The sequence below is a fragment of the Lagopus muta genome, chromosome 1 (assembly GCF_023343835.1).
Source record: "Lagopus muta isolate bLagMut1 chromosome 1, bLagMut1 primary, whole genome shotgun sequence".
Lineage (NCBI taxonomy): Eukaryota > Metazoa > Chordata > Aves > Galliformes > Phasianidae > Lagopus > Lagopus muta.
In genome coordinates this window covers 10,099,030-10,112,691 of record NC_064433.1, presented here as the reverse complement: position 1 = coordinate 10,112,691, position 13,662 = coordinate 10,099,030, and the positions used below count along the sequence as shown (strand labels likewise).

General features: G+C 35.7%; 1 protein-coding gene across 7 annotated transcripts in view; it reads right to left on the bottom strand.

The window, feature by feature from the left end:
- CACNA2D1 (calcium voltage-gated channel auxiliary subunit alpha2delta 1) overlaps positions 1-13,662 on the bottom strand; it is a 356,904-nt gene that overhangs the window by 170,684 nt on the left and 172,558 nt on the right. For all 7 annotated transcript variants that reach the window (XR_007374551.1, XM_048933427.1, XM_048933422.1 and 4 more), the window contains exon 4: positions 3,061-3,120. Coding sequence is in view for 6 of the 7 variants with exons in the window: in XM_048933427.1 (XP_048789384.1) it covers positions 3,061-3,120 (60 nt within the window). In the remaining variant the exon portion in view is untranslated. The remainder of the gene's footprint in view (positions 1-3,060; positions 3,121-13,662) is intronic.

Sequence of the window (13,662 nt, the reverse complement as noted above, 5' to 3'; positions counted from 1 at the left end):
TTGCTAAAATTATTTTAGCATTAAATTATCAGTTTTGGTGTAAAAGACCAAAAAACATGATCATTACTTCTGTCAGCTACCTAAAAAACAGTGGTGCATGCTCTTATATCGGTTTAGATTTTACATTTTGTGTTGTTTGTTTGCTTGTTTGTTTTGCTAGGGGCATCTCATCTAAACTCATAAATAATTTATTTATTAATAAAAATAAGGTAAATATGACCCCCTCCCCTATATCAATCTGTGCATTTAGAAAAATGTACAAGACTAACGTGACTATTTTAGCTAAAAATCAGACATTCTCTGGTCAGTAAGTCACTGGGTCACAGATTCAAGCTCAAATTCCTGTCAATGAGATTTCTATGTTCACAGATATTTTGTGCTTTTTTTTTTTTTTTTTTTTTTTTTTTTAATAAGGATTAACAATTTATTTCAGATAAAGTCAAAATAAAATTTAAAAATTCTTACATGTTGGTAGTTTCATTTAAAAATAGATTTAAAAGAAACAAACAAACGAAAAAAACACTTAAATTTACTGCACTGTCTTTCTTGAAATACTTTCAATTCAATATACTACAGCACTAGAAATAAGGAGAGACGTTCTACTCTCATTGAACTACAGATAATAGGAAAACTGGATTTCAGTAGATAAGTGTTTCTATCAACATTTTAGCTTTAACTTTTTTTTTTTTTTTTTCTGAAAGAAAATTCTTTCCTTTAGATAATTCTGACAGCCTTCATATGAAATTATTACATGAAATTAAAAAATGGAATCAAATCTGGATCTTCAAATTTTTTTCCCTGTACTGATTAATTTAATGCTACATTTTCTGATGATAATGGACTTTTGTTAATTGTGATATTAACCTGAAAGGTGCTTACATGCTTCTTTTGTTATGGTCTGTTCATCATCGTATACTTAGAGTAAGTTGTTAGAAGCAGTGATGTGGCAGTCACGATGGTCAGATCTCTTGTAGCCCTGTAATAAGGACATCCCTCTTTGCCCTTCCTCTGTTGGATTTATTCCACTGAAATCAGCCTGTGTATAACTCTCTAGAAGGAATGTTCACAGTGTTTACTTTTCAAAACTCCATAGGCTATGATTTTGCTGCAATGTAACTGTCAAGGATATCAATGATTATGAACTTACTAGAAGAAGAAAGATCCAAAGAAGACCAAAGAACTTATTTCTATAGTTACTTATGTGCAGTGTTGCTGGGAGGGTTTTCATCACCCTAAAACAATTCCTGGGAAAGGAAATAAATCTCATAGAGAATGATGCAGACTATTCACAATGACATCAAAGGTATCAGAAGAAATGCTATCAGTGAGAAATGAAGGAAGTTTTACAGTGTATCTTCCATATTACATCACAGCCATTAGGAGAATGAAACTTACAGTGAAAATTAAATTTATCAGAAAGATCTGTGTGCAAACTAATTTGAAAAGGCATTTTCTAAAAAGTAGGACAGAAGAGATGAAAAATTACTTCTGGCAAAAATGAAGCAAATTAAATTATAAGAAGAAGCTTAATTCATTTATTTTAAATTTAATTGCATAACCTAATGTCAAGGATATTATATGGTGCACAGCTAATTTCAAAACAACTTTGGTTTGTAGTTACTTTATTATAAAACTAAATGTCTTTCTTTTCACATATATATATATGTTTTTCAGCACAGTATTTTCTTGTACCATAACATTAATATCAAAACACATTTCAAAACTACTTTGAGGTCTCTCCTTGACAGTGAATTCCAATGACACCAGAAGCTTCTGTGATGAAACTGACTTCTACTGAAAAAAAGGGTGAAAACAGAAACAAAAAGTAGAAACAGTATTGTTGATACAAAATCAGTGTGTTCTATAAGAATGAAAATGATTGGAAAGAGCATCTGACCTCCCTCACTCTGTTCTGCAGAGATCCCACAGAACCTATGGATTTTGTTTCCTACTCAGAACAGTTATAGATTAGCAGCAAAGGTCATTGTGGAATTTCCATTACTGCATCCCCACGTGTGACATTCTGTGTTTTACCATGTATTAGAAGCTGTGCCTATGCAGGGAGCACATGTAAAAGAATTCAGAACATATCCAGACCCTTTTGCTCACAAAAAGGCACTTTCATATGAATTTGGCTTAACCTTAGGTTTTTGTTGGCATGTTTTTGGCTTGTTTTTAAGAACTCTATGTCCAAGTGTATGAGGAACACTGGGACATAAAGGGCACACTGGAAAAGCATTGTGCACTTAACTGTGTACCTCTATGATGCCAGTGGATATGCAGACAGTCTAGGTTAGCAAAATCACATAAAAGCACCCTCTGCTTTTATTCCTGAAGAAAGAGGTAACAGTGGCAAAGCTCTGACACTTTGTAGGAAACCGTAGCCTGAAATTGAAGGCTTATATCTATACAGTACCATATAAATTTTAGTTCAATATTTATGAAGTATTAATGTTGTGCATTTTAAAATCATACACTCACATCTGAAAATCATTCAATCACAGATGAAATGATTCTAGATGATAATTTAGAATTTGACCAGTCTCTTTTGTATCAGAACGTTGATGAGATGCTGTTACTAAAGTATAGAAAAAGATTCTTAAAATAAAAAGCTCCTGACTGAATAATGCAGTTGCATAAACAACATTTTTTTGAATGTTGAATGTTGAATGAAACTTCTTCCTATCACATAAAAACATCGTGTTAAAATAATTTCTATGATTTTGTTTCAGAACTCAGAGTAGCACAAACTTCAGTAACATTAGCTATCACTCAGATACATCTCCTCTGCAATTACTCCATATGTATTAAAACAAAAATATGTCTTGTGTGTGTCTCAGAACTACGTAGTTGGGCCTGTGAAGCTCCCTCTGAATTATGAAGGGAAAAGTCCACTTCATTCTCTACAGATCCAGACTGAGGCACTGGTTACTGACACATGTATTCACAGGTATTATTCCTTCTGTGGTGGATATATAAATAACATGTTTGTAAGAAGAGAATTAACATTAGAATGAGGAAAATTCTTAAGAAGTTAAAGGGAGAAAAGATGAAACTTACCCCAAACTCATCCCTCCACTGATGTGATGCTTGGTACTTCTCTGCTTCTTTAGCGAGGCGCTGAAGACCAAAGAGAGGACATAGAATTTAGTTTTCCAAAATTCTTAACCATGCAAAGTCTTTCCTTATTATTTTCTTCATCATACTTTTATATATATATATATATATATATAATTATATATATTCATGTTTTGGAACTTAATTGAAATTGAAGCATATTTGAGTAAAGATGTACTACATAGCTTTTCAAAAATTCTATTTTGTGTATTGTTTACACATCTAAGCACTGCTATCATGAATTAGGTAGCTTAACATTCCAATGTTATTTAAGAATTTCTAGCTAAGTTTGAAATCCACCAATACCTTTCTAAAAATATTTTCTCCTCATGTATAATTTTAATATACCATCCAAACAGAAGCATTTACTAGAATCTTAAAACACTATCGTGGATTTTCATAATAAATTATCTATCTTCAATTATACAAAGTACTGATATCCTCTGTGATGATTAGATACCCATAAAAGCTTGGTAATTTGAATTAAATGTAGTCTGGTCCAAAAAGCTCAACGAACATTTGCCACCGGAGAGTATCAAACATGCACCTAGAGGGCATTTTTCCAGTTTAATTTAGTTTGAAAGAAGACCAGTTTATATACTTAGCCCCACAGGAAGCAAAAGACATCAGACAATCAGATGATTCCCCTTCAAACCAACCCTCAAAAAATTATGAATTTTTCTAAAACACTTCTACATGGCTATTTTATTACAACTTTGAATAGAAAAGATGCCAAGCATAATGCTTGTTCTCCAGTTCTGTTGTAGACAGCATCCCCAGTGCCTGCAGCATTGAGGCAGGCATCCATTCTGGAAGAAAGAAATTATATGAACGCAGTTCACATGGACTCAGTTATTTCCTGATTTTTGAGTAGGTGACTTTGAAAACTGTATTACTTTACAGCTCAATAAAACTGTAAGTTTAGTTATGGTCTCTAACAGAATAGACTTCTTGTATTCACAAGGTAACAAGGCAACAAAATTCTTTATTGTGTAAGGATGACATAGGCCCAACAATCATTTTAATATTCATATCAATTCCTAAACAACTAGTGGTCTAAGTCACCTTTTCAGTTCAGTCAACTGTCAATTCTTGTTAATAACCAAGAGGAAAGTGACCAGAAAGTTCATGGGAGCTCAGTTGGTGGAGCTGATGCTGTCACAATCTCAGCCCCAGTACAGCAGGGCAACCACCTTGTTATCTGACTGCATGAAGACACTCCATCTCACCCGTCTAACAACTAATAGTTGACAACTTTCATAAAGCAAAAATTGACACTCTTTCCTTTTTTTTTTTTTTTTTACTTGCAATCATCTTGTAAAAAAATAATTATGTGCTCTGCTACAAAAAAATAAGTGAACCTTCCTGTGTGTTCTACTGTCAATTCAAATGATTTTCAGCTACCAAAGTCAGTAGTATCTTACAGATACACCCAACTAACTAGAACTACCTTCTGCAGTATCCAAACAGCACATTTTCAAAAGAAAAACTGTAATATAACTCAATGCACTACACTGACACATAGTCTAACTCTCCCTTGACCTCAATGGACAAATCCACTACCTCACCTACCTACAGTATTGTCATACACTAGAATAATTTTGTATGTTTCGTTTCTGTACTACATATAGCAAGTACTGCATCCAAATTTGGTCTGTCCTATATGAGTACAAGCTGATTAAATCATGTTTCACCAGACAGCAGCAAAGCAAAACAGGTAAATAGCAGCAGCTAACTCTACCCTCTTTCTCTGCCTGCTTTTCTACCTTAATGAAAAAATAGCTATGTTCCTTGAGTCAAAGACTATATATATATATATATACATATATATATATCTTGATATCAGTTCTGTATTTTCCCTGAAACAGATCATCTTTTCCATCAACAATTCCCATAAATGCTGTATGATTAATAGCCAGCATAATGCCTGTTAGCCAGGACTAGAAGAAATCTGTAAATTGAGTGTTCACAAGAGTAAATCATTTGATATCCCAAAGTGGTGACAAATATTGTATTTTCACATTATATTCCTGCAAGAGAATGCTCCTGTAATTCTATAACCATGTGAGTTACGTATGTAAAAACAAAGTTCAGTATACTGCAGTACTCTAATTACCTAGCTCATCTTCAGCAGATAACTATCAATGCTTATGTGCAGATTACCACAGGGGCACAGATCATGTAATAACATCATTTTCAAAAAGGCAGGCTTGTTGTTGCTTTTTTCTTATTAAAGATAAATATTAGTTGATATGAAATTTGTGCATTTCAAAAGAACGAGTAATATCTTTAATAAGGGAAGAGTATTAGAAATAGAATTTAAAGGAGAAAAAGTCTTATGAAGCTAAGATTATCTCATAAGTTTTCATTTCTATGCAAGAAAAAATTCTACTACTATACATGGACTCTAATGACTGAGACATTCACCTTTCCACAAGGGGAGTGATTTGTTTCACGGAAAGAGTACGAAGTCAAGACTCCTGGGTCAAAAATGTGTAGATGGTGAAGCTAACTCAAATTACCTATGCCTTTTTCTGCAACAAAGAGACTAATTTTTCATGTATCTCAAAGCAGTCATGCCTGCTTGCTTTTAAGGTATGCAAATGTCAGGTCTTGTCTTCCCCATTTTGATGGAGGAGTCTCTGGAGAACACCAGAAGGGAAACAAAACAGCATGCTGACACCAGACATATCCCATTTATCATTCTCATTACCACAAAGGTTTAATAAAGGAACACCTTCTTCAATACCATGGCCCACTGCAGTTTCCTATACATTTCTATAGCAAATACTGAAACTTAGAGGCAAAAGATACACAGAACAGATTCTAGAACAAAATAGTATATTAGGCTTCAATCATTTCTCATTCTGTGTCTTGTATGAATGCTGTAAAGGCAACAACTGTAAAAAGTTTTCTGGCCTTGAATGAAGCTGTCTTTAATACCATACTTTTAAATAGAATTGAATTGATCAGGTTGGAAAAGACCTTCAAGATCATCAAGATAGAAAGGATTACAAACCAAACATCACTAAAAAGAGGTGAAGGAACAAAACTAAAATGCAACAATATTCTGGTTTACTTCAAGGTGTGAAAGCCCTATACAGTCTGCTGGAAAACAAGGATACTTGGATTATGTGATTTCAATGATACTCAAATCTCTGAAATAATAAACAAACTGAGAAACCATGCCCAGGAATACAGAGCTGCAAACACAAACAAAATGCTGTAGCATATATTCCTATGCTTATGGAGGATGCCTGGCAGAGCTGTAACATGGCACTTATACATACGGGAAGAAAAGAGCTGACATTAGATTTAACAAATGCAATTGATGTGGTAAGTGCTTGGAAACACTGTGATTGAACAATCATTCCTAGATGAAACAGGTATTTCTATTTTACATTTTTCCATCAGTGAAAACTTCTTACTACCTTACTATTTTCTGAATATCAGTTTTCAAAGTCCAGTATTTTTCAGAATACTTAGATTGTTAATAAGAGAACAATTATCCCTTGAAAGACAGACACTGCTCACCAATAAGTACTGCTATTTTTTAAACAAACATTGAAGGAAATCGGGAGCTACTTGCTCCTAGGGTTTCCTTAGATCTTTCAAAGATAATCATTACCTTGAAAGCAAAACAATTTATTGTGAAATATACAGAAAGATGGAAGAATTATTTACTCCGTCAGCCTGTCATCTTTCTTTTAACTTTCACAGGGATTACAAAAGATTATCAAAAACTACTCCCAAACCCAGCTGCCTGTCAATCTCAGAAACGACCATTTTCAAAGGTCATTTCCCTAGATTACAAACATTTGCTTCTATCTCTGAAAGACAGCCTTTGATGCAATACATAGGAAGAAAGAGACCTAAAGAATCTTTATCTGATCTGAAAAGATCAACTCCCTGAGCGTATTCATCTCCCAGCCTTTACTTCTATACGTGTCATATCTTTATCTCTTCCTAGCCAGCAAAGAACTCTTTCAGGCAATAGCCTAATCACAATTATATTCAGTACAACAAATCAATCTTGTGTGCTTCCTACTCTCCTTTAAGTATTTTGTCTTGAAAATAACATTTGACTACTCCTTGATATATTAAGTTATTAGAAAACGTGTAAGCTTCAAAATATTAGACATCAATAGCCTGACAAAGCTTTCTAAAGTACTGATGCTTTCAAGATTATTTTAATAAGAGAAACGCATGCGGAGAATACACAATATCAGGCCTAAGTAGAACTATATAGAAATTTGCAATTAACTTTAAGCCCTAACTTTTAAAATATGATCCATGTTTTCAATTCTCCTCTTGTATAAATGAAGTAAAATACACAAGTAGTATCTACAACAGCAGTGTTAAACATGGTTTTCACATATGTATCTGAAAAATAAATACTATTCTTCTGTAGATGATTACAAACTGCACTTCATTTATAAGACAGAAGTATGGGAGGAAAAAGTCTGTCAGACTGGGATGTAGTACATGAAGTGCCAGTGGAAAACTAACACATTTCACTACCGCTTTAATGCAGACTCATTGAGGTTTAAAGAATTATATTTTCACCTTACTTAGCTGTTACATTCTATATTAAGCCAAGTAAGAACTCTTGTGCTCTTTAACAACTTTATCAATGACATCGATGGCAGAATTGAGTGCATCCTCAGCAAGTTTCCTGATGACACCAAGCTGAGTGGTGCAGTTGACACAGTGGAAGGAAGGGATGCCATTCAGAGGGAGCTCAATAGACCTGAAAGGTGGGCCTGGGTGAATCTAATGAGGTTCAACACAGCAAAGTACAAGGTTTTGCACTTGGGCTAGAGGAATCCCAGGCATCCATACGGACTGGAAGGAGTGGTCCTTGAGAGCAGCCCTGCAGAGAAGGACACGGGGGTCCTGATGGATGAAAAGCTTAACATGAGCCAGCAGTGTGCTCTTGTAGCTCAGAATGCAAATGGTACCCTGGGCTCCATCAAAAGAGGGGTGACTAGCAGGGACAGGGAGGTGATTGCCCCTATCTACTCTGCTCTTGTGAGGCCCCATTTGGAATACTGTGTCCTGACCTGGAGCCCTCAGTACAAAAAAGACAGAGTGCTGTTGAAGGGGGTCCAGAAGAGAGCCACAAAGATGATCAGAAGGCTGGAGCACCTCCCCTACAAAGACAGGCAGAGGGAGCTGGGCTTGTTCAGCCAGGAGAAAAGAAGGCTGTGAGGTGACCTCATTGCAGCCTTTCAGTACCTAAAGGGAGCCTATAAACAGGAGGGGAGTCAAGTCTTTGAAAGGGTTGATAACAGCAGAACAAGGGGAAATGGTTTTAGGGGAAATGGTTTTAAATTGAGGGAGGGAAGATTTAGGTTGGATGTCAGGGGGAAGTTCTTTACAGAGAGAGTGGTGAGGTGCTGGAACAGGCGGCCCAGAGAAGCTGTGGAAGCCCCGTCCCTGGAGGTGTTCAAGGCCAGCTTGGATGGGGCCCTGGGCAGTCTGGTTTAGCATTAAATGTGGAGGTTGGTGGCCCTGCATGTGGCAGGGGTTGGAGATTCGTGATCCTTGAGGTCTGTTGTAGTAGGCGGCAACGGGGCCTCGGGATGTGACGCGACAGGACCTCCCCTGCTCTGTCTATTGCTCTGTCTTTGCCTTATAAGGCGTTATCTGCCGAGGAGACTCCCGATTGGTCATGCATGCTTTAGGGGCATAGAGGAAGCATGTAAGGTATATAAGTCGCTGTTCACTCGCAATAAACGCCACTTTGCCTCATGCCATATTGGCGTCTGTGTGATGAGATGGCCAGGCCACAGCAGGGACAGCGTGAGCCCTGAGCAGACCATAGAAACATGGAGGAATGGGGAAAACTACTGGTGTAATAGAGGTCCCTTCCAACCCGGGCCATTCTGTGAAGAACAATTTTCTTTATCCTTAATTCAATTCTACTACCATTATTTGCATGGAGCAAATTTCATTTTTTGTTAGTAAACTTTGGTAATGAATTGGTCAAATATGAACTACTTTATTCATGAGTTTCCCATTCCTTTATTGTCTAAGAAAAACCACACATTTTGGCCCAAGGAGGAGAGGATTTCTACAAGAAATATTTCCAAATTGGAAGGTCAATAGTCCTAAAGTGCCATTTGGAGCATTAAAGATAGCAAAGACATTAATACTAAATGAATAAAATTTGTCTTTATTTCTATACTCAGGAAGGGTGAGAGGAATTAATAGGATAGATTTGTAACTTTCCTGAATATATTTGGTATCTGACCTTCCTGACAAGTTAGCATTCACAGTTATTGTCAGCACAAAATCTGATCTAGATTTGACAGAGACGCAGCCTTTAGCCTTGCTAAGATGGCTCCAACAATGAAATAATGTGTAAGTACAAATTCTTACACTAAGAAGACATGGAGGAACAGACAAGACAGTAGCAACAACACAAGAAATACATCATGGTCACTTATATAACCAACTTATATAACCATGGTCATTTAAATAACCAACAGACTTCTTATTTAATACAGTATCCTCTGACAGCTGCTAATGTACAACTCCAATTCTTTGCAGAGTTTCAAGTGAGAAGTAAGAAATGTAAAAAAAAAAAACCAGTTTCAGGTTTGCTTTGAATTTTTGTTTTATATATATTTACTTTTAGTTTTTAAATTACGATTGCCCAATATTATTACTTAGTACTTCATCTTTGGTGTTACCTTGCAAGCCCATCTTAGTCTAAGATATCAGGTGTGGTATCATTGAATGACTAAAGGTGTTTCTCTACCCAAACCACTTTCAAATGTTAAGAAACATCAAACTATGTATTGTTCTTGCCCATTGTTCTTGTGACTGTTTTATACAAGTCCTTTTCTAACTGTGAAATAATGTTTCTTTTCAGTTTTCTACATGCAGCTATCATCCTCCAATATTTACAAATACTGACTCTTCAAGGATACAGTGCAACTAACTGCTGATTTTATCTGTAAAATAGTATAGAAAATAAGACATAAATTAGAACAGCTGAATGCCCTTTGGTGCTGCAAATAACTACCTATGAGGAAACAGCAAAATTAAAACAAAACATAAGAAATGAAAAAGAAGATTTTGTGAAAGTACCTTTATTTTCCTTAGTATTTAAATACAAGCAAGAACACCAGACAAAATCAAGAGAGAACAAGAGCATACCAATTCTTTTAGCACACGTTTACTGCATATATAATTTATGTCTGATTTAAAACGTTTTTATATCTATGACAGAGAAATAACATATTGTAAAAATGAGCACACAGTAATGCAAGTGGTAATTGCATCATATTTTTTAGACTTCATCTGATTAAATGTGAGGTAAGTCATAAAGTGTTTGCATCTACACAGCATGTAACCAGCTGTATTATGCTTCAAAGTTGTTAGGCTCTCATTCATTTGCTCAAGTAATCCTCCAGCAATTGCTTGAAAACTTAGGAGCTGACAGGATTCATGTAATGTTTAACAGCCTTTTTTTTTTTTTTTTGCCCCTGGAGCATCAAAGACAGAATACATTTATTCAAAAAAACGGCCAAATTTCCCTTTTCTATGTCTGAATTTTATTTTATGGTGGCTGACAGTAGGTGTTTGTTTTCTGCTCATCTCCAGCATGGTTTTATTTCATGTATTTACACTGCAGAGTCATGGCCTCTCCCTCACTCTAGCATCTGTTGTGCCAAATGATCACAATCCTATCTATGGTCTGTTAATGAGAACATCTGAAGCATGTAAGGTCACAGACAAAGTGTGTTTGTAACTGATTTCACAAATTCAGCATACATCTTGTGTGATATATCTACTCCCCAGTGATTGTCTGGAGCCAGTTTTTCTTATGTCATAGGAAGAAACAAATGACTCATATTCCTAAGAAGAAAGTCCACATGAGAGGTCTGCTGACATTGTAAACTTTGCCACTTTTCAAATAGATTACTGATCTAAATCTACAGATAATGTAATGCTATCAGCAAGTAACAATTTTTTAAAAAGCTGATGCTATACTCTGGACCACAGTTCAAAATAACACCTCCTATTTTATCTTCCTTTAACTCCTTACTGAAAGGGAGGCCTGATAGTGGCTAAAGTAGCCCTGAAGGAGGGCTGTAAGAAAGAAGGGGACAGGCCCCTTAACAGGGTCTCTTGTGATAAGAGAAGGGAAAATGTGTTCAGACTAAGGGAGGGGAAGATTTAAATTGGATATAAGGAAGAATTTTTTACAGTAAGGGTGGTGAGGCACTGGAACAGGTTGTTCACAAAGGTGGTGGAAGCCCTGTCCTTGGAGACATTCATGGTCAGGCTGGATGAGGCTCTGAGCACCTGATCAGGCTGCAGGTGCCCTGTTCACTGCAGATGGTTGGACTAGGTGATACTTCCAAAACAAACAATTTGATGATTCTATGATTAATAACAAGCTAAATTAGGAGATTTTTTTTCATCTAGAACTGTGCTATAAAAAACACAACATTCCAGAGAACTGGACAAAACAAATCCAATCATAACAAAGGACAGAGAGCCACAAGACTGACATCCATTACTCGAACACTGAGGAAATATCATGCAACTTTAATATGCTGCAGAACGTGCGTACAAAATATTCCTGTTCAGTTATTACTAAGTAGCAACAATTAACTCAGGAAATTCTCATTAGAACGTTGAGAAGCAGTGCTTTGTTAATTCTACATTTTCCACAGTAATGGGAAGAGGGAGGGAAGGAGGAAGTTCGGTTTGCAAGCTCTGAGTACATTTCTAGGATGTGTGGAATCAGGAGATTTGAGAAGCTGTGCAATATTATGACAGCTTGGTTCTGCCAAAATGTTTCAGTAGACAGGAGGCTAAGACAGAGAAGTGCAGATAAAGGCATGAGGAAAAGTGTCAGGAAAGGAGAGTAAGAAATAGCCTGTCAAATTCACCTTGACATCTAGCGGTGACATTTTGCAAGAGTGGGTTATAGAATCAGTAAAAGACTACTCTTAGCATACAATTTATCCCTCTCATTTACAGAGGTTTCAAATCCTTAGAGCTTCTTATTACATTTTCACTCTAATAATTCATATGCCTTTAATGGAAGCTAAATTAGTGCTATCTTTTTAAACAAGCTTGAAGGACACATGCTGAAACCATTAGACTGAAATTGCCAACTGCTCTGACAAATCACAAATTGCATAACACCACCAGCTACAGTTCACTGCCTGCCTTAGGAAACTCTTAGGCTTCACAGCTGAGCTACAAACTTCACAGCCATGATTAGAAGATGACACATACACTGAGTAGGCATGCCTTGTTACACTGCTTCTTCAACTGTAATATATGTATAGTTTTTAACCACACAGGGAGAAGTCAGAACTACACAATTTTAATTTAGAAATAGCCAAATTAATCCACTCCAGTACAAGTATTCTTAGAGTGCCACCTATGTAATTTTTTTTCCTAAATTAAAGACGAAAATTCATCAACATAGACACAGTTCAGTTCACAGCTCCTTCAAGATATTCTTATTAGGCTCCTAGTTAGAAACAAAACTAAACAAAAAACATCAACTGCTTAAAGATATATAGATGAATCTAGCGTAACTAAAATCTGAGTACAATCCAAATGAGGACAGAGGCAACTGAAATACACAAGCAGCTGAGTAATTTCAAGTAATTTCAAGGGAAAAATCAGGAAAATGAAAACATCAAGTAAACACATCTGTACTAAAGACAAGAACACACTGATACAGTTTTCCATCACTTATAAGGAAAACACCAATGAAGCCAGTTATGTTTAAGCACAGGTTGAAACTGCAGTTGCATTTTGCCTCATCGTTTTATAATTGAACCCAAAAGCAGATTTAACAGAATGTTGTTGTGTACAAAGTCGGTATGAGCATAATCAAGACTTCATTCAAATAATTTTTTTTTTCCCCCTGTTGTTTTAGAATTGGAGCATTCTACTAGTTAATGCAATTCATAGAGGTAGAGTGCAACCATTTGAAGATGTGTAGTGAGTTCTGGAATTACTCAAACTTTGTGTGTTGCAGAACACATATAGATGTAATGATTCTAAAAGAAAATCAGAAAGCTGGCAGTGCAGAATGGGGATAATACAGGAACAGCTGAAGAGACCAGTCAGCAGACTCTTTTTTGGCTACATAATCAGAAACAGCTTTAAATTCTCTCAGAATTGTGTAAGTATTGACATTAAAAAAGAACAAAATATTATTATTTCAACAAATAAGAGTGAACATTATCACTACTTCCTCTGCAGAACAGGAGGAAATTATTTTATTTAAGACACGTTCATAACCAAGAACAGTATGATAAGGTGATAAGGTCCAAAGTAATCAATGATTTGTAATAAAAATGACATAGCGTTGAAGTCATCATTAGGATTTACAGAAATAGTATATACGCAGCCTCATTTAAAATAAAATGAAGAATTTAAATGGTGAAACCATAAAGTAAAGAAAACAAAAATATATTATCCTGGATTCCCAGACATATAAACTAGCATAAGTCTGAATTCACCTGATTAACACTACATTCAGAAGAATGAAACTACTTT